This window comes from Macrobrachium nipponense, chromosome 15 (assembly GCF_015104395.2).
Source record: "Macrobrachium nipponense isolate FS-2020 chromosome 15, ASM1510439v2, whole genome shotgun sequence".
Lineage (NCBI taxonomy): Eukaryota > Metazoa > Arthropoda > Malacostraca > Decapoda > Palaemonidae > Macrobrachium > Macrobrachium nipponense.
Genome location: NC_087208.1, coordinates 75,904,044 through 75,929,232, shown reverse-complemented (window position 1 = coordinate 75,929,232; position 25,189 = coordinate 75,904,044). Strand labels below are relative to the sequence as shown.

Here is a 25,189-nt window from a genome sequence, read left to right as displayed (position 1 = left end):
TATCAGTAAATCAAAGGTCGTTATGAATTAGTAAAAATGTTGTCCTCAAAAACTACAACTCTTATTAGATTGAACCTCTAGAAGAAACACCGAGCCTCAAGAGGCACTTGACGCCAAGTTATGAAATCAAATCACTCACCAAACCTAGTGGGGCACATAAAAGAGTTGTCGCTGACGTCACAGCCAGTTGTCATTTACGAGCAATCCAACGAAGACAGACGATAGCGGCTTCCTTTGTTATTCCTCTGCGCAGTGGCTACAACAAACAACCCGCTACTTTCCCTCTGCACTTCACCTCACAAACGTCAGACAAGACGGCTTACAAGGATGACTTGCCCACGTCTTTAAAAGTTACCTAGTGTGTGTGTGTGTGGGATCTAAAGTAAATAAATTTGGCTTTCTTGGCTTGGCATAATTGACGGCTGCGGTCGTTACTGTTATAATTTTTTGGCTTCATTTATATCACTCACTTGTTTCACGGTTTGTTTTCAACATGTTACCGCATACATCAGCATAACTACATTATGTTTAAAAATTCTTACTTTTCAATGTGTTTGGTTCTTCTAGATTTTACTACCATATTGACACGTGAGTTTCTTTTCAAAGTTTTTATTTTTTTTATTTTTTTTATCTTCCTGTAGCCCGGGTTTCCTGAATGGTACTACGTACATGCGTATCATCATTTTCCCAATTTATTTTTATCATGTCATTTCCTTCGTGTTACCGCCCGAATCCATTTCACCTTTCGATTCTGTCGCTTTTTTACTCTGCATATCCGAGTCATAAACCTGAATCCAAGAACAATTTATTCATTCATTAAACCATCAGCTGAGTAAGTAGGGGCATTCAGCATCTCCTCCCAATTACGTTTTGCTTAAATGAACTGAGTATTGGATTCGCTGTCTGTAGTTTGTGAAGTATATAAGGTGCTACATTTGGTTGTTCTTCACCTTCTAACCTGTTCTCGAGCCCTGAGTGATGTCCTGGCCCCTCATTCCATATACTTACGGTCATGATTTGAAATCTTTGTGTTTGAGTCTTTATGTGCACGTAATTCTACTCTTTCTCCTTGCTCGTGTCGCCTTTCACGCCTTCCGAACCCTCAAACCAACAACTGGTGGACCAGTCAAAGATTTTATTCTTCCCTTTTTAATCCTTCTTAATTCAGTGAGAGTATGTAAACAGAGTAGTAAAGAATGTTCGATGAATAAAATAAGACAGTGTCTTTTTTAAATAACATTATTTACAAATCTATTTATCTATTTACTGAACCTTGTAAAACAACAGATAGGTATAAAGAAATAACTTCCTATCTCATTTCTTAAACTCTCGAATACTGTTTCCGATTTAATTTCATATTCTCTCTCTCTCTCTCTCTCTCTCTCTCTCTCTCTCTCTCTCTCTCTCTCTCTCTCGCTCAATTCATTTAAAACTCCTTCTTCTTCCTCTCCTCCGAGTTCGAAAACGAACCTCTCACCATAAAAACACTAGACTACATAACTAGATATGACAAGATCTCCAAGCTGACGTTCTTACAGAACAGTACTGAGAGAGAGAGAGAGAGAGAGAGAGAGAGAGAGAGAGAGAGAGAGAGAGAGAGAGAGAGAGAGAGAGTTATCAGAAGCAGCTACCTGCATATTACTTATAATAGATGGTACTTCAATTGGGGTCATTTTTGCACCGAAGTGGCCTCCTTTGCCGAACTAATCTGTATACGATTTACTGTGGGCTCTAATTCCCTCTTTTCAGAGGAGTGATTAAGAGGACAGTTCACCTGGCGGAACTGAGGATAAGGGCATTGACACTAACTGCAGAAGAAATCAATTAAGCTTCGTTTTTATTCATGACTTTAGTATAACGAGCACATGAGCAATATTAAGTAATATAAACCGATGGATTAACGAAAGCCTTTTAAAATCACGATATTTTTAGCGCCAGTCAGGAAAACCATATAATTTTCAGTATAATCTCACAGATTACGTATTTAATGGATTCAGTTACACGGAATAGGTACTACGATGACGTCACGGATAAGATACCTACTTATTACTTTACAACGGGATCTTAGAATAGCCAGCCACTAAGTAAATATGATTCACAAAACTTTTATCAATTTCGATGTCCGTTTCATCTACAGCTATTGAGAAAATATAAACATTAGATATTCTTTTCATAAACTTGGATAGCTAGTACATTTACAGCTAAGGAGAAAATATTACAAATCTGTCAGTTTCGATAGTCGGTTCATTATTTATAAGAAACCACAACAGCACTATGATCAAAATACCACAATTCGACATCAGTTTCCTTTACATCAACAAATCCCAACTCCATCAGTCTTACAGTAGACCAAAAGTATCGCCTGATTTCCTGCGATCCCCGCCGCCATGCAAAGTCCATTCGACGGAGCTGGTTATTATTAGATTTTGCTTTCTGGATGGAGGAAAAATTCCCAAATGGCCAGATGAGTCTCTTCTACTGAGGCCCTAAGCCACTTGCTGTCAATGTCATTCACTCATAAGCAATGCCGAGAGAGGAAAATAATAGCATTGTTGCATGGAGTATGCAGCCCCATTCTCTGTACTAATGTTGCATACCAACTGAGAAGGACAATTATACATACATACATACATATATATATATATATATATATATATATATATATATATATATATATATATATATATATATATATATATATATAATGTGAGTCAGAAATTTATTTCTGTTCCACACTTGCTTGCATTGATTATTTCTATCATATTCACGGTCCAGATTCACTCAAAAGGGATAATTTGAATGAAATGCTGTCAGTTGCGTCACTAATGAGTTGAGAAGTTGGGGAAATCACGCTGGTATGCGAGGCACTTAGCCTGTTCAGGTAAAGCCTTAGGTACAGTGGCACTTATGTTCCAACTTCTCTTATGAATTGTGTGGCCTAGTTGTCAGCGGCCTTGCCTTCCAATTGAAAAACATGGGTTCGATCGAGATGTGAGGCAGTATTTTGTTTAAGTGCGGTAAATAACCAAAAGGTCACATGAAGTCTTTGTGAGAGTTGTACTGATTTTTCTTCTGATTTTCAAATTACTTTGAGAAAGTGAACAGTTAAACACTTATATACGGCAACTACGTACATTCTCCATAAAAACAGACTAAAAAACCACTTGTAACTTTTGTAGGCAGATCAGTTTCCATGAGCGTACAGCTCAGCAATTTCCACTGCTACTACTGCTACTACTACTACTACTACTACAACTACTACTATTACTACTACTACTGCTGCTGCTGCTGCACTACTTACTACTACTACTACTATCATTACCATGGATAAGCAGGCTTTAACCATAGAACAAAATGCTTACAAAAGAAAACAAGTTAAAAATGGGACGAAGGTTCTTTAGCGCAACCGAATTTTCTGTACAGCATATAATTCTGTATGAAACTCTCAGCCACGGCCCATGAAACACTCAACCGCGGCCCCATGAAACTTTCAGCCACTGCCCGGTGGTTAGCACCTAGCTAATTAACCCTAAAATGAAATAAAAAATACTGAGGTTAGAGGGCTACAATTTGATATGTTTGATGATCGGAGGGGGGACGATCAACATACCAATTTGAAGCCCTCTAGCCTCAGTAGTTTTGAAGACCTGACGGCGGACAGAAAACTGAGAACGAAAATATATTGTGCAAAAGTAAACCCCAAACCACGAAACGAATCAAAACAGTCGCAACATGACGAGAGGTAGAAAAATTCCCAAAAGAAAATATAGAAAGCATAGCGTCATCAATGATCCCGATGACATCAATAGATGTCATAAGAACAAAATAACGAGAAACTGCTTATTGGCTAATGCCAACGGCAATATAATGACAACGGCAATATAATGACAACGCAATTTGTCCTCTTATAATGAAAAGCAAGTCAGCGGTGTGCTGACAAGTTTGTCAAAAAGCCGCCTAATTAAAGCAAGAACCTGTTCATTAATATTAAGTCGATATCGTAGCAAAGCGTGACAAACATTAAATAGTGCAAGCCCAAAGAATGTGCATCTGGACAACTCTCCCTTCACAAGCGTGTTTTTGGATATATTATATGTAATATACCTCCTTCTTGATGCAGACACCGAGAGGAAAATATTGCCCAATAAAGCATATGTAAACGTTATTTAAAAGTACTTGTTACGAAATCTCTCTCTCTCTCTCTTCTCTCTTCTCTCTCTCGTCCTCAAACTCTCTCTCTCTCTCTCTCTCTCTCTATCTATATATATATATATATATATATATATTATAATATATATATATATATATATATACTATCTATATAGATATATAGATATATATATAGATATATATATATATAGATATATATATCTATATATATAATATATATATATATATATATATAGATATATCATATCTATATATCTATATATATATATATATCTTTATACATACATATAAGTTATATATACACATACATTTATAAAATTTATGTATTTGTGTATGAATATATACTCTCTCTTTAAAAATATAGCTACATTACCTTTTAAACAGAAAAATTCGCAACACACAGTTAAATGCCATTTTTTGCTTTCACATATTTGCAACAACAAGCAGTTGTGTCTTTTGCAACCGCAGGAAGAAGAAGTGTCCTTTTGTGGTTACAAGCAGACACGCTAATTGCTATTGCACGTCTCCCCATCTGTGACCATAAAAGTCCTCGTTCATTGCGACATCGTGAAACCTCGTCATGTGTAAGCGCCAGGTCGTCGTCCTTTAGTACTACAGCATGATGCTTAAGGAGAGACGTCCTTTTCTACAGCATGATGCTTAAGAGGAGACGAATAGAGCAGATTACCAGAGACATTCAAAGAGTTGCAGGGGAGGTTGATGAACAGCTGACAGATCGAATGTAAATTAAAAAGAGTTTCCAACTGAGAAGCTGGTGGCTAAAATGTCAACGTGTTGGTACATGGAGATCACATGGTGTACAGGTCGCGAGCGAGAGACAGGGAAGGCGAGAGAGAAAAACCTGCCAAAAGATAATAGCACAAATAAACTTGAAGCACACACATGCATATATATATATATATATATATATATATATATATATATATAATGTATTAGTATATAACGGAGAATAGAGATAGTACCATGACCTGACAAGAAAATATTATAAGAAAATAGTGTCTTTAAAAACTTCTCTCCTCAAACACACAAACAATTAACTGCGGAGAATAGCGATAGTACCATGACCTGACAAGACAATATTATAAGAAGATAGTGTCTATAAAAACTTCTCTCCTCAAACACATAAACAATTAACTGGCGCGCTATCCAATTCAGTCCACCTACACACACATCGTCTCCCCTGCAGACGCATTACTCGGTAGGGGGGTGGCACTGAGTGGGCTGCTGGGAAATTATGAGATGGAGAGAGGTGGGCGGATGGATTGTTGACGTTTCTTTGCAGACTGTGAAAGGAGATGAAATTACATAGCAACATCAAGCGAAGTTGTTCAAAACCATAAGAACTTTTTTTATAGTACATAAAATCACAACACACGTACGTATGCACACACACACACAAACTTTTGTGTCGTGTATGTGAATATATATATATATATATATATATATATATAATATATATATATATATATATATATATATATATATATTTGTGTTTGCTTGTGTGGTGTTTTTACGTTGCATGGAACCAGAGGTTTTTCAGCAACGGGACTAACGGCTTTACGTGACTTCCGAACCTCGTCGAGGGTAAACTGCTATCACCAGAAATACACATCTCTGACCCCTCAATGGCATGGTCGAGAATCGATCTCGCGGCAACCGAGGTGGCAGGTAAAGACCATACCAACCACCCCACTGAGAAGCTTATATTTATGTATATGGATGTAGATGTATACACACACACACACACACACACACACACACACATATATATATATATATATATATATATATATATATATATATATATATAGTCCTCACGTGAAAATGAAAGAAGGAGATACCAAGACTTTCAACTTCTATTCCAAAGTCATCTTCAGGGTACTGAATAATTTTAAGAGAACAACTTACACAAGAAAGCAACATGAGGCCACAAATAACAATGAAACAAGTCAACAACCTACTTAAGTATGCAAATAAACATTATTCAAAACAAAAAACATACTTAGCGGAAATATGTAGTTACTACAAATCACAGTACAAAACTGTTTGTAAAATATATAACAACTTGTTTAACTTTTAAATCATCAAGAATAAAGCTTTTCAACAATTCTTTCATTTTAATATATATATATATATATATATATATATATATATATATATATATATATATATATATGTGTGTGTGTGTGTGTGTGTGTGTGTGTGTGTGTGTGTGTGTGTGTGTGTGTGTGTATTTCAAATAGTAGACTACAAATATCCACTCCTATCGAAACACTCGACTTGCAGAATAATTTACACCCAAAAGGAATTAAAAATGTTGAGCACATCTGTTCCGGGCAGGATTCGAGCCTCTGCCTTTTGGGTTTGACACGCAGATGAGAGTGAAGTGTTTATCCATTCAGTGATCAAGAAAGTTATGAGATGATTTCGATTCTGCTGTTCATATTCCTTTCGAATTCAGCTTCTGTGCTTGGAACTGAAACAAACCCATCTTCACATTATCAACTTTGTGTCAAGTTTTGTAACACCTAAGTTGTATGTGACACTTTGTATATATTTAACACTACACCGTTAAACGAACAGAGGGAGGCCCCGAGAAAGGAACCGACAACGTCTACTACCACATTTATATAAAACTTGATGTATCGTTATTGGACCCCAACTGCAGAAAAAATCCTATATTAGCCGCTTCATACATCTACACAGGATCCTCAACAAGCCACAAAATCTTTTTGCCAACAATGCTTCAAGTTCCTATAGTAGATTCACATCAATCGTGCATTTGAAGTCTAGGCCAGTCCCTTATGACACTCGTGATTGGCTGTTGATAAGCCAACGACAGGGCTTTTACCTCTCAGTCTCTCTCGAGAGTTCACATAGGCAGGATGTATGTTCCACCTCTCCTGAAAGACGTATCCCTCAGGACAGGTGGAACATAGATCCTACCCATGTGAACTCTCGAGAGAGACTGAGAGTTTCCAGCCCTGTGATTGGCTTATCAACAGCCAATCAGAAGCGTCGTAAGGGACGGGCCTAGACATCAAATGCACGGCTGATGTGAATCTATTGTAGTACATCTAACACTTACTCTCTCGATTCTCATATATTTAAGTAAGTACACATGGTCTGCTGGTATAGTGTCGCGCCATGCGAGTCAGAAGTCGCGGGTTCGCGTCTCGCCCAGGGTGATGAAAAGTCACTGGGTAAGTATCATGATCAGCTGCTGCTGCAGTGTGGGGTCTGCGGTGGGAGGTTGAAACCAGCATTCTTTGGAAGCTGGAATAATAATAATGAGGTCGATCTCTTGTCTCTAACTGCTGTGGCAACATGTGTGTGGTGTGTTTGTTAGTTTTGCAATAACTATACGAATTTTGTGTAAGTTTTAGTTTTGCAATAACTATACGAATTTTGTGTTTTAGTTTTGAAATAATTATAAGAATTTTGTGAGTGTTTTAGTTCTACAATAACTATACAAATGTTCTGTTTGAGTTTTGTAATAATTATAGGAATTTTGTGAGTGTTTTAGTTTTGCAATAACTATACGAGTATTGTGTTTTAGTTTTGTAATAACTATACGAATTTTGTGTGTTTTAGTTTTTAAATAACTATACGAATTTTGTGTATTTTAGTTTTTAAATAACAATACGAATTTTGTGTGTTTTAGTTTTATAATAATTATACGAATTTTGTGAGCGTTTTAGTTTTGCAATAACTAAACGAGTTTTGTGTTTTTAGTCTTGTGATAATATACGCATTTTGTGTGTGATTTAATTTTGCAATAACCAAACGAATTTTAAGAATCACGTTCTTTCTGAAGATAAGGCGTGGCACCGTTCACTCAAGAAAAGCGCTTAATGAGATATGAAGGGCGGGGTGTATTCAAGAATGCATAGAAAACTAACTATGGACTTTTTCCCCTCTCAACTTGGTGTGATTGTCAGTGTACCTTTCTCTAAACACTTTTCTGCTTTAATATTACTTGGGTATGAATTAAGTTCACTTTGCTTTATCTCCCAGTTTAGCGCGTATGTTTACGTTTCTTCTTCTGTCTCCTGTCCTTTAACCTTTTCCCCGTCAATTAATTTACTTACTTGCTCCCTCTCATGCAAGGAAGATATCTCTCTCTCTCTCTCTCTCTCTCTCTCTCTCTCTCTCTCTCTCTCTCTCTCTATAAATCTTACTCTAACATACAGATGCCTGTCATTGTGTCTGGATTTTTCTCTCTCCTTCAACGTGTCTCTCGTTACCCCATATCGCCTCCGTGGTGAACCGGATACTCCATATCAAAATAGCCAGTGGTGACTCATTTGGATTTCTGCGATCCAGAAATAGCGTGGCGTCTTCTAATGCAATTCATTTACTGTGGTGGTGTACTGTTGATCAAGGCGGGGTGAGGGTGACCTCGTCTAGGACTCCCACTTATTCTGAACGAGGCTTTGATAGTATAACTTTTGATAGCACACTTATTATTACTATCTTTCCTTAAACATCCTCTGCCACCCACAACTGTCGACTAACGACTAGGTACATCATTCACAGTATAGGCTAAAAGTGACTTACATACTGGCACGTATATAAAGGAATAGCCCCATGACATTCCTTTCCTCGCTGACGTTCGTAAAAACAACGTCCCCGGATGTAGAAAGTAGGGTACGAAGGGTATGTACCGATAATACAATAAAACGAACGTCTGTATAAGATAATACGATGAGCGTGCTGTGTTAACCGAGCAACTTCAAAAACAACCATTGCAATAAAAAGGTTTCATAAAATCTTTAGGTCGTAATTCAGGAGGACGGGTTCGTTGAGTCTGTAAACATCTTGACAAACCTGCGACTATTATTATTATTATTATTATCTTAACGGGTCCTACAATAAGTCTCACCTAAACCTTATTATACTGTTTACACATATAAATAATCACATTATATGAATTTCATCACATCACCATGATTCATATACACGCATTAAGCTACAAATGTCCTTTAATATCTAATTTGCTCTACCTCGGAACTAATATATTTTCATTTATGTTAACCGAAGGGGAATTTTTTAGTTGATAAGGAATTCGTCGGCTCATGGGCTCGAACCACGGTGCCAAGAATTAAAATTCTAAGCTGATGAGGCGATATATAAAGTATTCAAGCGGAATAATTGAGTGCCCATGTGTGTTTATGTGAGGTTTCAAAGGCCTAATATAACGTAGCATGGTAATGGAAAATGATACTGCTTCTAATCATAAAGCACCGGCTCATGTTATGAAGAATGTACAATAAATCTAGACCTTCTTTCCCTACCACATGAATAGATTTCCTAATGGAAATAGACGCTATAGACGTGCCGTGAGAGAGAGAGAGAGAGAGAGAAAGAGAGAGAGAGAGAGAGAGCCCTACCATGACCTTTGATATTTTGGGCTATTGCTTTCAAGAAGCCACTCGCTTTCGCAGGAGCTCCGCCAACGGAATCTTTCACCAGTTCCGAGAGAGATTAAAGCACAGAACCAAGTATGTCGAGACTCTACAAGCAACTTCAAAGGGACAGTAGGCATTCTTGCTTTACATGCACCTATGTAAACTTTTGCGTGCATGTACCTCCACTTTGGTAGAGAAGCAAGGGGTTTTGGGAAAATATGTCGTGATAAGTACATACAGCACATTACAAACGTGCACACAATATATATATATATATATATATATATATGTGTGTGTGTGTATGTGTGTGTGTATGTGTGTGTGTATGTACTGTACTATGTGTACTTATTTACGACATATTTTCCAAAAGCCCATTGCTTCTCTACCAAAGTGGAGGTATGTTTGTGTTTTCTGTATATGCACGCAAACTTATAGAAGTTTACATATGGGCATGTGAAGCAAGAACGCCTATTTTCCCTGTCAAGTTGCTTGTAGAGTCTTGGCATGCTTGTTTCTGTGCTTTATATATATATATATATATATATATATATATATATATATATATATATATATATATATATATATATATATACAAATTACATTGTAAGTCTGACGATGTCGAAAGACAGTAGTACTAGTTCCAATCATTCAATTTTTTTTCCTTGAGTGGCCAAGTACTTAAATAGTCACATCTCCTCACTTATGCGCATTTTTTTGTTACACAGACTCCTTCCCAATTTCCTAACTCTTTTTTGGACACGCTTATCACCACGCAAACTTAAAACTAAATGAGGATTCCTGATGTCTGGTGAAGGGTAGCCATGTTGTCTTTGTTAGTTTGAATTTTGCCACGTTCGGCAGAGTGTCTTCATTTGGGTTTAAGGTTTTTGAGGTAACAAGCATATATATATATATATATATACTATATATATATATATATATATATATATATATAATATATATACGTATATACAGTATATATTTATAGGCTTCTGTCTATACACTGCCAAAACCTCGGAGCATCCTTTCTGGAAAACAAATTTTTTGAAAGACACACTGGTAAAGTTTACAGCACCTGGTTAGCACTCTAAAAAGATCAGATAAATAAAAAAAATGCCATATTTATACTCACATATTCCTAGGACAATGGGAAGAAGAAGACGGAAAACAAGCGTAGCTATCATCTGATGCGCGGCCATCTTGAATTTGGGCGGTTTCTTGAAGATGAGCACACTTCATAAAATCTCCCGACAGGCTCTTGGTATTTAATCAGCTGGTTTCAACTGGCAGAGAAAGGGCTGATGCTTCTAGAATAATTCTAGAATGATTCACTAACAAACAAATTTCAAGCACAGAGGCGTGACAGGGTAAAACCTCGTGGCGAAGCACTGGCAGGCACTTTAGGACATAATTCATATATACATAGAAACCGTCAGCAATTCTAGAGCTCTAAATCTAATTCCCGAAGTCTTACCAAACATCAAACATTCCAACTTTTATGAACTAGTAACCTCCAAAATCAGAAATGATCTTCAACACTGACTAAACCACCTCTTAGCTAAATAAATTTAAAACTCTAAACATCTCTTAATATCTACCATTAAATCTCTCTATCGTAACAAATAACGATGTTGACGTACATACTACAGGATGTGTGTATACAACGACTGCCCTTCGGGAAAACTGTGAATCCACCAAATGCAGACAAAGTGAGGTAGTTTAATGCAATCAATATTCCGCCGGGCCGTATTCTTTGGGAGATGCCCTTCTCCTGGTGTCACAAAATATACTCTGATGCTAAAAGAAGGCACGTCGTCACATCTGAACAAGTTGACTTACCCTTAACAGTAAAATTCGGTTATTCTAATAAAACTAAGTCCACAACTAATGTGCATTCACATACCTATCACATATCTAGGAAAACTACATTCACTGACAACGGCTGCTCTTATAATGTTTATAAATGCCACTTTAAATATGAATTCGAAATGTCTACAACCAGTAACTAACTCTCAATGACATCAAAATTGACTGCCTCACTAGAGAACAAATGTGCTTATGTATAAACGAGAAAACTACTTCATTCTTAAGTTGGTGACTGATGGAAACTGAAAGTTTCCCAAAAGCGAGGTTTTCCTTGAGATAAAGCTATGGCTTAAAATGCAATAAGGTGAGCGTTATGTGAGGGAGTATATGGAAGAAGCCTGAGCCTGCCATGAGTACGTAGATCTACTGAGGCACTGTATGGACATGAGCACCACACAGTAAGGCCTCTTTTTACAGAGCTGCTGGAAGATTTCTTCGGTCCGCGTGACGGATCTGCAAAGATAAGAAAAAACTCTTAATGGCTAGTTTTGAAGGAAACCTGTCATCAAAATGCATGCACCAGCGAATATGAAACTTGCTTGGAAAATGAAAACACTTATAAAAACCATGGCCTCGCCTCACGGAAAAACAAATAAATTTGCAAGAGAGTTTCCTCAGCATTCCTCGCGACAACGATGTCTGATCCTTACAGTCTTCCTTGCTGTAAAACTAAGCTTCGCAAGTGCCCTTATTCTACGCCCTATGGGTCAACTGGTTTGTTGTGGGCGTGTGTGTGTGTGTGTGTGCGTTGTCATTATACGCATGTGCGTATTTCTGTCCAGTTGCCTGTCTTACATGTCCTGATATGTCTCTTTGGCAGACGATGGTGGAGCCATTTCTTGTCTCCATCTCTTCTATGCGTGCCTGTTTTGCATATAGTGTATCAATGCATCCGAGTGTTCTTTCCGACCCTTTTCTATCCATCCTTTATAAATCTTTTACTGTACGAAATTTAATTCAAATAAATTACTACAACACACGCACAGTGACTACGGATATTGTTTCTAAATGGATCAGCTGGCTTACTTGTCTCTTAGTTTACTGCGTGTAAATATTTCCCTTACGTTTCCTCTACACCAACAGCTATTCTCTCCCTGCTTCAAAAAATAAAGTACATACTGGACGGGAGATCTCAAGATACGCAATGCAGCTCCCCGATTGATCAAAACACCATATCTGACTTCGCTGAGGTCTCTCTCTCTCTCTCTCTCTCTCTCTCTCTCTCTCTCTCTCTCTCTCTCTCTCTCTCTCTTTTGGAAGCACAAAGCTGTAAAGTATAAATATGTAACAAGCAACTCTCCATAGCTGGACGTGGTACGTAAAAGTTGTATGGCAGAATTGTTTTTTAAATATTCTTCTCTTTTTTGCAGCAGCTTCAGTTGTTCATGGCAAATATTAAATAATCATAAATAGACATCTCAGCGGTAATCAATAAATTTATAGTTTTTTTTTTCAGGCCAAAAGGTTTTTCGCTCCTCTGGCATCATGCTGCCAGACTCATTAAATTCTGCTCTAAAAACCATTGAAACCCATTACTCTAATAAATCCTTAGAAAAGATTCTTAGACCCTTTATGGTTTTTGGATTGCCATTCATGGACGTTTTCGACATCATACTGCCATATGAGCGCAAGAGTAACCAAGCATAACCTATTTTAGGGTCTCTGACCTGATGATTGCTTTCAATGTCCTTGCAGACTTTTTTTATCTTGTTTTTGTTATTTTGCTCAGTTGCAAAATAGCAATTTTAAAATTGTTCCATGATGAAATCATACATAAACAAACAGGCGCACGCAAACACACAAAAAATATATACATATGCGTGTGCGTGTGTGGGTGTATTATATATATATATATATATATATATATATATATATATATATATATATATATATATATAATATATAACACACAACGTTTTAAGATATGGCGGTTACCAGTAACTCGAACAATAACAGACTATTGTAAGGGGAAGTATATCTCAGGCGGTCCTTAAAATACATTTATTGCAACGGTTCAAAACACAGAGGTTTCATTTTCATTCTGTCCATATAGCTTGAAAATGAAACCTTTGTGTTTAGAAACGTTGCAATAAATGTATTTTAAGGACCACCTGAGATGTACTTCCTCCTTCAACAATCTTTATATATATATATATATATATATATATATATATATATATATATATATATATATATATATATATATATCCACACACACGCACTGGGGTGTGTGTGTGCGAAAATATAGCCAGTCAGATATACAGCGCTGGATATACATAATTAAATATATAAATACTTTTATACTGGTTTACTTACAAAAGATTTAAAAGATTAAAGCCGAATTCGCAATATCTGCGAATAAAAAAAAAGGCTGTATTTATTAGCGTCTCTCGTATTAAAACAAAGTAAATGAAACTCCCTCGACAACCAGTCTCTTCCAACTGTACAGTTCCAACTGTGGTTTTCTGCTTTTGTGTAAGACGGACGCGTTGTTTCTTTCCACTTCCTTTACAGTAACAATAATAATAATAGTAATAATAGAAATCATGCTGATGAAAATAATTTACCCTTCTCTTCCGAAATAATAATAATAATAATAATGATATGATAATGAAGATGACGATGACTTTTTTAATATTCTCTATATAATAATAATAATAATAATAATACTATTATATCATTAATATAATAATAATAATTAACAATAATAATAATAATAATAATACGATAATAATTAATAATAATAATAATATAATATATAATAATAATAATAATGTGGCGCCGTGGAGGAGTTGTTTAGGTCTTCAATAGACTTAAGTCAAGTTAAGCAACATTGGGGCTGGTCAGTCGTTGGATGGGTGACCGCTCTCCTCGGCGTTGATTCCTTGGGAAAGGATCTTTACCATAATTTCCTCAGTCTACTCAGCTGTAAATGAGTACCTATCCCTGATGAGGTAGGGTCCAGCTATGGGTTAAATAGCAAAACTCAGCAATGATGGAAAGAAATGAAGGAATAAACGACAACGACGTAAATGGAACCTCTGGCAACAGAGGAGCTTCGTCCGGCAACCAGGTATTCAACCCAATTGAAGGGGAAGACGGTCAGGTACTTGGAGGTCGTCATCCAGCAACTGATCACCACAACGAAAGTAATCAACAGCCTGAGATTGGAGCTACAGAGGCAAAAAGGAAGAAATGGACAAGAGAAGAAATAAGGAAATATGGAGATGCTACATCAGAAGCAACCCGACGGAGAGAGGATATAGAAGAAGATTGATCAACATCTGGAATGAGTGGAATAACACCCCCCAAACAGAGCAGAGGCTGGCAGATCAAGTAAGGAACATAAAGAAAAAGAACTGGCTCTCCCCAACAGAAAGAGAAGAACTGGAAAGGGAAATGTCACACGACAACGAATTACACGAAGACGAACTGAGAGACGATGCCACAGAAGACGACAGGGAGGATGAAGTATCAAACAACGACACACGAAGAAACACCGACGAAGTAACAGAGAGGACGGAATGGGTTAGAAAAGATTAGACAATGGATGGAGCCAGATACAGAGAGAACAAAGATCCCCACCATGAAAGCCTACAACACCAAGAAATTAAGGGAGAAAACAAGTGAGGTCCAATGAAATAATGGGCCTAATACACACCACCAGTATCACAGAAACAAATAACTTGACATATGCAGGAGCAAGATTAGTAGCAGAACTGATGGGGATTCGAACACCAACACCACCGTCACAACCAACCCAACAGAAACCAAAACAGCAACCTCCTTGGAAAAGGCGCCTGGAAAAGCAAATCATGGTGATGAGATCTGACTTGAGTAAACTGAAAGAGATGGCAGAAAAAAGGCTAAGAAGCAAGAAAACAAAGGAGGAACTCAACGAGAAATACAAAGTACAAGAGAGGGGACTAAACAACACAATAGAAGATGTAAAACAGAGGCTTAAGGCCAAAGCACACAAGATCCAACGGTACATGAACAGGAATAAGGATACCAACAGAACAAACTATTCGGAACCAACCAGAAAAGACTATACAGCCAACTAAGAGGGGAAGACAACCACCCAGAAATTCCTGAAGCCGAACCAAGTAAGAGACTCTGGGAAAACATATGGAGCAATCCGGTATCACACAACAAACATGCAACATGGCTCCAGGAAGTCAAGGAAGAAGAAACAGGGAGAATAAAACAAAGATTCACAGAGATCACGACAGACACAGTCAGACACCAACTAAAGAAAATGCCAAACTGGAAAACCCCAGGTCCCGATGAAGTCCATGGATACTGGCTCAAAAACTTCAAGGCCCTACACCCACGAATAGCAGAACAACTCCAGCATTGTATCTCAAATCACCAAGCACCCAAATGGATGACCACAGGAAGAACATCCTTAGTACAAAAAGACAAGAGTAAGGGAAATATAGCCAGTAACTACAGGCCTATCACCTGCCTACCAATAATGTGGAAGTTACTAACAGGTATCATCAGTGAAAGGCTATACAACTACCTAGAGGAGACAAACACCATCCCCTACCAACAGAAAGGCTGCAGAAGGAAGTGTAGGGGCACAAAAGACCAGCTCCTGATAGACAAAATGGTAATGAAGAACAGTAGGAGAAGGAAAACCAACCTAAGCATGGCATGGATAGACTATAAGAAAGCCTTCGACATGATACCACACACATGGCTAATAGAATGCCTGAAAATATATGGGGCAGAGGAAAATACCATCAGCTTCCTCAAAAATACGCTGCGCAACTGGAATACAATACTTACAAGCTCTGGAATAAGACTAGCAGAGGTTAATATCAGGAGAGGGATCTTCCAGGGCGACTCACTGTCCCCACTACTCTTCGTAGTAGCCATGATTCCCATGACAAAAGTACTACAGAAGATGGATGCCGGGTACCAACTCAAGAAAAGAGGCAACAAAATCAACCATCTGATGTTCATGGACGACATCAAGCTGTATGGTAAGAGCATCAAGGAAATAGATACCCTAATCCAGACTGTAAGGATTGTATCTGTGGACATCAGGATGGAGTTTGGAATAGAAAAATGCGCCTTAGTCAACATACAAAAAGGCAAAGTAACGAGAACTGAAGGGATAAAGCTACCAGATGGGAGCAACATCAAACACATAGATGAGACAGGATACAAATACCTGGGAATAATGGAAGGGGGAGATATAAAACACCAAGAGATGAAGGACGCGATCAGGAAAGAATATATGCAGAGACTCAAGGCGATACTCAAGTCAAAACTCAATGGAGGAAATATGATAAAAGCCATAAACACATGGGCAGTGCCAGTAATCAGATACAGCGCAGGAATAGTGGAATGGACGAAGGCAGAACTCCGCAGCATAGATCAGAAAACCAGGAAACAAATGACAATACACAAAGCACTACACCCAAGAGCAAATACGGACAGACTATACATAACACGAAAGGAAGGAGGGAGAGACTACTAAGTATAGAGGACTGCGTCAACATTGAAAACAGAGCACTGGGGCAATATCTGAAAACCAGTGAAGACGAGTGGCTAAAGAGTGCATGGGAAGAAGGACTAATAAAAGTAGACGAAGACCCAGAAATATACAGAGACAGGAGAAAGACAGAGAGAAACAGAGGACTGGCACAACAAACCAATGCACGGACAATACATGAGACAGACTAAAGAACTAGCCAGCGATGACAATTGGCAATGGCTACAGAGGGAAGAGCTAAAGAAGGAAACTGAAGGAATGATAACAGCGGCACAAGATCAGGCCCTAAGAACCAGATATGTTCAAAGTACGATAGACGGAAATAACATCTCTCCCATATGTAGGAAGTGCAATACGAAAAATGAAACCATAAACCACATAGCAAGTGAATGCCCGGCACTTGCACAGAACCAGTACAAAAAGAGGCATGATTCAGTGGCAAAAGCCCTCCACTGGAGCCTGTGCAAGAAACATCAGCTACCTTGCAGTAATAAGTGGTACGAGCACCAACCTGAGGGAGTGATAGAAAACGATCAGGCAAAGATCCTCTGGGACTATGGTATCAGAACGGATAGGGTGATACGTGCAAATAGACCAGACGTGACGTTGATTGACAAAATCAAGAAGAAAGTATCACTCATTGATGTCGCAATACCATGGGACACCAGAGTTGAAGAGAAAGAGAGGGAAAAAATGGATAAGTATCAAGATCTGAAAATAGAAATAAGAAGGATATGGGATATGCCAGTGGAAATCGTACCCATAATCATAGGAGCACTAGGCACGATCCCAAGATCCCTGAAAAGGAATCTAGAAAAACTAGAGGCTGAAGTAGCTCCAGGTCTCATGCAGAAGTGTGTGATCCTAGAAACGGCACACATAGTAAGAAAAGTGATGGACTCCTAAGGAGGCAGGATGCAACCCGGAACCCCACACTATAAATACCACCCAGTCGAATTAGAGGACTGTAATAGAGCAAAAAAAAAAAAAATAAAAATAAAAAAAATAAAAAAAAATAATAATAATAATCATTATTATTATTATCATTATTATTAGTATTATATAGAGAATATGAAAGAAAAATCTTCGTCATCTTCATTATCACATCATCATTATTATTATTGTTATTACTTCGGAAGAGAAGGGTAAATTATTTTCATCATCATGATTTCTATTAATACTACTATTATTATTATTACTATAATTATTATTATTATTTCCAATATATTGCTCTTTCATATATCTGTAAAGTCCGCCTTGCAATGTCGACGTGCCGAAGGGATTGGGGGTCCCACCTCTCTCTCCCGCTGTCAACTAAAAGCCAACTCAGAGCCGCCTGGACTTGAAACCGATTTAAACCAGAGCCTTCTCCAGCTCTGACTGGCTCCGACAAATGAAAGTTAACGTAGAGAATTTACCCCCAGGATCCTGTTGCGGTGGGAATCTTCATGACAGTTTCCCATAACTGGCGATTGTTGTGCAATTTGGCTATTTTCCTTCTCATAAACCTTATCATGTTACGAAATGCACCTCATAATACTATTAGCTTCCAATGACTTCATTACAGCGTCACATGTTTGAATACATTTTTATAATAATACCAACATAAAGTTCTGTTTCATAAGCAACATACAGTTTCTATTTAATAAACTTTATCAATATGTTCGGTACATTATATAATACAATGAACGTTAGAATAAATCATCCACAATGGTCTCGACAATCTTGCGTTAAGTCATTGTAATATTTCATGATGTAACTGATATTGCTATGACGCCACAATAATCGATTCTACAATCATATTACCGATGATGCGTATACAATGAACGCTCAAACAAACTATATAATGAAGTCAATACAATGTCCCTCCATAATAAACTTTGAGAGAATAATTACAGAATATAACAGAATATAGAGTTTAGGCAAAAGGCCAAGCGCTTGGACCTACGAGGTCATTCAACGCTGAAACGGAAATTGACAGTAAGGAAGTTTGAATGGTATATGAGGAAGAAAACCTCGCAGCTGCACTATAAAACAATGACTGGAAAAGGAGGAAAGCTAGATGGAAGAAAGAGAATAGGAACGGAGGTACAGTGAAAGGGGCCGAAGGGAAGCTGCAAAGACCCCTAAGTATTGTCTACAGCGCACTAATTAAGATGCGCTGACGGCGCTATCCGTCCTATGGGGTACAATAGAATAGAATATAGATTTTAGGCCAGAGGCCAAGCCCTGGGATCTATAAAGTCATTCAGCGCTCAATCGGAAACTGACAGTAGAAAGGATTGAAAGGTGTAACCGGAGGAAAACCTGACTCAACTGTGAGAAGAGGGTGGAAAGAAAGATGGAGGGAGACTTATCATTTGTGCCTCATTCACCTTCCAAATCGAAATCTTGCCCATTTTACTCTACACAAAGACATGAATGAAACCAAAGAGTTTATCTCATTAATCAATGTTCAGTAATGATAACATTTTCAAAATGACGCAAAGGCATCCTATTCGGTTTTGCTTACGTTGCCAGCATCCATTTTGGTGCTTTAACTGGAGGACAGACAAATTAAAACTAATTTAAATCTATTCATCCAAAATGATCGTAAAAAAATGTCTGAATTTCCTACGAGTGTTTGTTTGACATGACGCCGTTACAGTACTCTGACCCGAATTCCATCTGTTTCATGACATCGAATTCTTAACCGAACTGCGGTTCTGTGAGGGTTTATTAACATTTTGTGAATTTCCATATATATATATATATATATATATATATATATATATATATATATATATATATATATATATATATATATATATATAATTTGACAAGAAGGTACCAAATTGAAACCAGCAAAATATAAAGTGGGGAAAAAATGTTCTGAGGGAGACTTTCTGAACCAAAATCCCACAATTCCACTTTGAGTGGAATTACTACTACAAGAACCAAACACTCCTTGAACCTGGTTAATGCCATGTTGTTTCAGCCAAACGAATTCAGAACTGCACAACCAGGAATTTAAATAGTGTGTGTGACTGCGTGTGCATGGTCACAGGCAAGTGTGTAGCATCTGTGTCAAACTATTTTGCAACCTAAGAAAACACAAGATAAATAAAACACCAGGTTCCACTTCTTAAGACCGGTAGCCCCCTCATAAAAAATGCAATATGAGATGCTCTACGCTAATCCTCACGGTTCTTGAATTCAAAAGAAAACATTTTGCACAAGAATTTTGAACTAGAACCACACAAAATCAAAGCTCCATCAACTTTCAGCAACGGCTGTTTCAAACTAAATTTTAGTACGCCGACATGCTGACGTTCACTAATTCTATGGTGCTCTTTCTATTACCTGTAAATGACATACAAATCACCCAGACACAGAAACCTGGGCGCCTTTAGTACGGGACACGTGTGAACAAAGTTGTATAAAATGGGAAAAAAAATCTTTTCGACTACGGGAAGTCGGTGGATAATAATAATAATAATAATAATAATAATAATAATAATAATAATAATAGTGATTATTATTACTACTACTTACAGAAATGACACAAGTTCACTCGTCATTTCAGAGATCGTAAAACCAACAACAACTAGTCAGGAAAGGGACAATCCAATTTCGTCTCATTTCGTTGCCAGCACTTTACATTCCCTCCACTCATTTTGCCGTTTCACGATCACATGTTGACGTATCGCTGCCTGATCTTTTGAAACATTTCCGACACTCGCTTCCGTGTGACCCAGGCATTTGCAGGAGAGTTTGCAGACGTTTTCAACACGCGCTACCTAAAGTCACGATTGACAGGAAAACAACACAAACAAATTTTTTTATATGTATTTTCTGTTGTTTTGTTCCCCACAGAAAAATATCAGTGAGTAAAAGATTTGTCAAGCTTTGCAATGAGTGTGTGCTTGTAAAAGAAAATTGGCATTTCCTGGTAAATGACACTTTCATGAAACCCTGTAAGCAATTTTTCCTTATATTTACGTTTGCTTCTTTTGAGCAAAGTAGAAAATAGAACCACCAACATAGTGATGCTATCAAATCGAAGAGAACCCCCTCCCAGCGGTCAGTGACCTTCGATTAAATTGGGTCGAGATATCTGCCACATGTGATCTGGGATTATGTCTGGGTTATGTTTACATCAAAGACGTAGACAGGTTTGTTTTTGTTTGCATGCAGCTGGTTGCCATGGCGTGAGTCTAAGAGGGATATTTAGAGACTTCACTAGCCTTCCATTTCGGCATCTATCCCTGTTTATCCTTCTGACTGACTGTTTCCAGGATATTTAGAAACTATTGATCAAATTTCATATCGGTGCAGGTATCGGTGTTGAATACAGATATTTTTTATTTACTTATCTAGTTAATTTAATGATTCACTGGAGAGCTGAGGTATAAGCTTTTAAATTGCTTTTCAATTTTAATGGCTTCTACCTGAAACGGTGATTGAAGAAGTTATATATGTCACGGTCTGATAACAAGATATAATGATTAAGGCTGATTTACTGACTTTTACAGATATGAATAAAGAGTTCCATAGGTTGTATTGAAAGGTTTAAAAGTAAACATTTTATGAAGGTGACATATGCATGTCAATCATCTTTGCCTTGTACATTAAAATAACCACAAGCCTCTAACCTCCCCTCCACCTCAGTTGCTTTCCCGGCCCTCTTTGACCCGACCTCTTCAGAAACTACAATCATCTAGTTCACATAAAATTACTAACCAGAATCAATTAAGTTTTACTTAACTATCCTCATGGCGTAAATATGGTTGAATTCTTGTCAAAATAAAAAATAAAAATGCTGTCAGTGCGACTGCTGCCATTTTTTTGGAAGACGAAATAACACCATTCGATTCCGCTGCAATATTGGACTTACGCTCAATGGTCTACCTTTAACAATTGCACTCTTTTTACCAGTTCATTATCCTCCACTGTCTCCAAATGACCAAACAACATTAAAGCAATCTGATTCATCTACGTTAACCTTTTTACGAATTCTTGTCATGTCAACATTCCTCGCCATTTCAAGCGTGAAGTCAATTTTTTTTTTTACCATACTTAGCATTCATCATCCACACTTCACTTAGTTAGTTATTTTATTGACAAAATTATACAATTATTGGTACAAATTTGTCCACAAAGAGACATAGTACAAAATAAACAAAGTGGATAGTAATATCTTCTATTCTTGCTAGTACATGGCCTACAAAGAAAAAATACATCAAAATACAACTTCGCGCAAATCACATGAGCCCATGACAATAAAAAACTAAAAAAAAAGGAGCTCACTACAGAGAAAAAAAAGTCGTCACTTCACTATCCAGCATCAAGTCCCAACACATAATCCTTGAAAAAAAAAAAAAAAGGAAACGTTCATTTGAAGAAAAACATAAAACAGAAGACAAGAAAAAGCCGCATATGACTCATAAAAACGAAAAACTTCATAAACATAAGTACCCAAATCAACAATATTACCCTTTTCATTTAAAGGAGAGTTAGCTCAATAATCACTTTATATAAATTTTAATTCAACTGACACTATCTTCTCCAAACCTTCTGAAGAGATCCTGCTATTTCCTTGCTTCAATTACTCTGTGATCCGCTGAACTGAATCACAATACCTAGACGGACAAACCATTTCCTTGCCCACCACCCCAAAACAGTTTCACCAGTATCTGCAGCTTTCTTCACTATTCCCAACTATCACTACCAAGTGCAACCAATAGCCACAACTCCATTTCTTTCCTGCCTCTCTCATTACCCAGCCCTAAAAACTTTAAACAGCTCTGACAGAGACCACCTCTATCTAAGTTTCTTAACAAAAGCTTTGCTCGCATCATAAAATATGTCATGAAACAATCCAACTATTTCTACACCATACATGTCCAGCAGCCTCCAAATCCCATCCTTATCATTTCTATCAGAAGTTAATCATGCGCGAAAAATAATTGTTGTCTCTGATGATCTCAGCAATGAATAAATAGCAGGTAATTAGTCATCTGGTAAATTGCAGCCAGGGCAGAGAAGGGCCATGAGGTAACAACTTTATCTAACAAGACTTGCTAAAACTCGAAAGTTTAATATTTTCTAGACTGACAAAGGTGTGTGAATATGTATATATAGTATATATGTGTGTATGTGTGGAGTTTTTCTCATACACCATGACATATTTTAATATGAACTAATGTTGTATAATATCCAGTTGACTAAACCTCGGGAATAACTTACACCTAAGGTGGATTATAGTTGATAAGTGCTTCGTCACCAGTGGGATTCGAACAGATGCCTGGCTGGAAATCAATGAAGTCCAGTGACCGTTGACCAGTAGGTATCTATCAAGAGAGGTAATAGCTGATGCGCAGACCTCGTTTGGTGGCTAACTGGTCAAAGGTCACACACAGTCAGTGGCTGCTTTCCAACTAGACGGTAGCTCGTATCCAACCAGTGGTGTAGAACCTACCAATTACGATTTCCCCGGAGAATAAGTTATTCACGAGATATAGCCAATTGGATCTCAAACGCTATTTGTCGCTTAATAATTGTGGATGTATATATACTATATACTATATACATATATATATATATATATATTATATATATATCTATATACATATATATATATATATATATTATATAATATATATATATATATATCATATATATATATATATGCATGCGTGTGTGTTTCGGTGTGTGTGTGTGAGAGAGAGAATGAACTCATCATATACCGTTTACACGTAGAGAAGTGATATATATACATACATACATACACACACACACACACACACATATATATATATATATATATATATATATATATATATATATATATATATATTATATATATGTGTGTGTGTATTTTAATTCATGTGATACCTTTTACGCTTAGGGAACTGAATATAGATGTTGAGGTGCTGCTAGTTGTTTTTTTTTTTTTTTTCAACAGCTAGTTTCATGTAGTCACAAAATATCCTCAGCTGATGCATATCCGGAACGAATTTGTTACCAGATTACAAATAGGTATGACTACGAAGTAATTCGGGAGAACACGAGACCTACAACGATAATCTGATAATATAATACAGGATGTCCAATAATGGATGAGTGGTTACAGATAGATTATTCAGTGTACCTAACACTGAGTCACTCACATGACTATGAATGAATTACCGCAGCTGAGAGGGGGCAGTGCACTGCACTGAATTAAGAATATACAGGGGAACACAAGAAACCAATAAATAGAATTCTTTTAATTATAACAAACTCTTGATTAAAAATAACATGGAATTCAGATGAATTATATTTCTAGACCAATACCTTTGCATTCCTGCCGCCTCACCAAAACGAACTGTTTATGATACTCTCTCACATGCAACTACAATATTCTGTACGTGATGAAGAATACAGAGCAGGTTTCGGAATCCTTTGTAGGTGATCAATCAAAAATAAACGTGACTAATTCAACTGCTCCATATTGATGAACAAAGTTCATCTGCATCTTCTCCAAATAAGGTAATTTATCTAGAAATCCACGATGGAAAAAAAACGTGGTGCCTGGTAATGTCTTGGCTGGACTTACAAAATTCGTAACAAAGACAACAAAACCAGATATTTACCTCTGTAACCAATACCAATAAAATAGACGTGAGTAATTAAGCTGAATAAAATTTAAAACAAAACCTGCGTTCCTTTTCATATGATACATATTGAAATCATGATCCAGATCAGAGGCCTTGTCACTTATCCTATATCAAACAGATAAAATGGTCACTTATCCTATATCAAACAGATAAAAAGGTCACTTATCCTATATCAAACAGATAAAAAGGTCACTTATCCTATATCAAACAGATAAAAAGGTCACTTATCCTATATCAAACAGATAAAAAGAAAAGCTAAAAAATCCAAGCATACTAATATTTTCACCTGTACGGCATTAAACACTGTGTGTGAGGGGAGGGGCTCGGGTGAGAATCCATAGTATAACTCACCTTCTGCCATTCACAAGACCACCTTTCAGTAAAACATTTGTAAAAATCCAAATAATCCTGCTAACAGACAAACAAACAAACAAACAACCACACAGAACTAAAACATAACTCCTTGTCGGAGATAATAAGCCATTTTATTTGTCTTGACAAAAGGAAGCGCGCTTAAGAAAAAAAAATGTACTTTCAGGCAACTCCTACAAAAACTACAATACAAAAGATTAAGA

General features: G+C 37.1%; 1 protein-coding gene across 1 annotated transcript in view; it reads right to left on the bottom strand.

Moving 5' to 3' along the window:
* Positions 1-25,189, bottom strand: part of LOC135195072 (piezo-type mechanosensitive ion channel component-like) — a 347,594-nt gene that overhangs the window by 284,791 nt on the left and 37,614 nt on the right. Inside the window, exon 3 of the mRNA XM_064221446.1 lies at positions 10,735-11,921. Within this exon, the coding sequence (XP_064077516.1) occupies positions 10,735-10,801 (67 nt within the window). The 5' untranslated portion in view covers positions 10,802-11,921. The remainder of the gene's footprint in view (positions 1-10,734; positions 11,922-25,189) is intronic.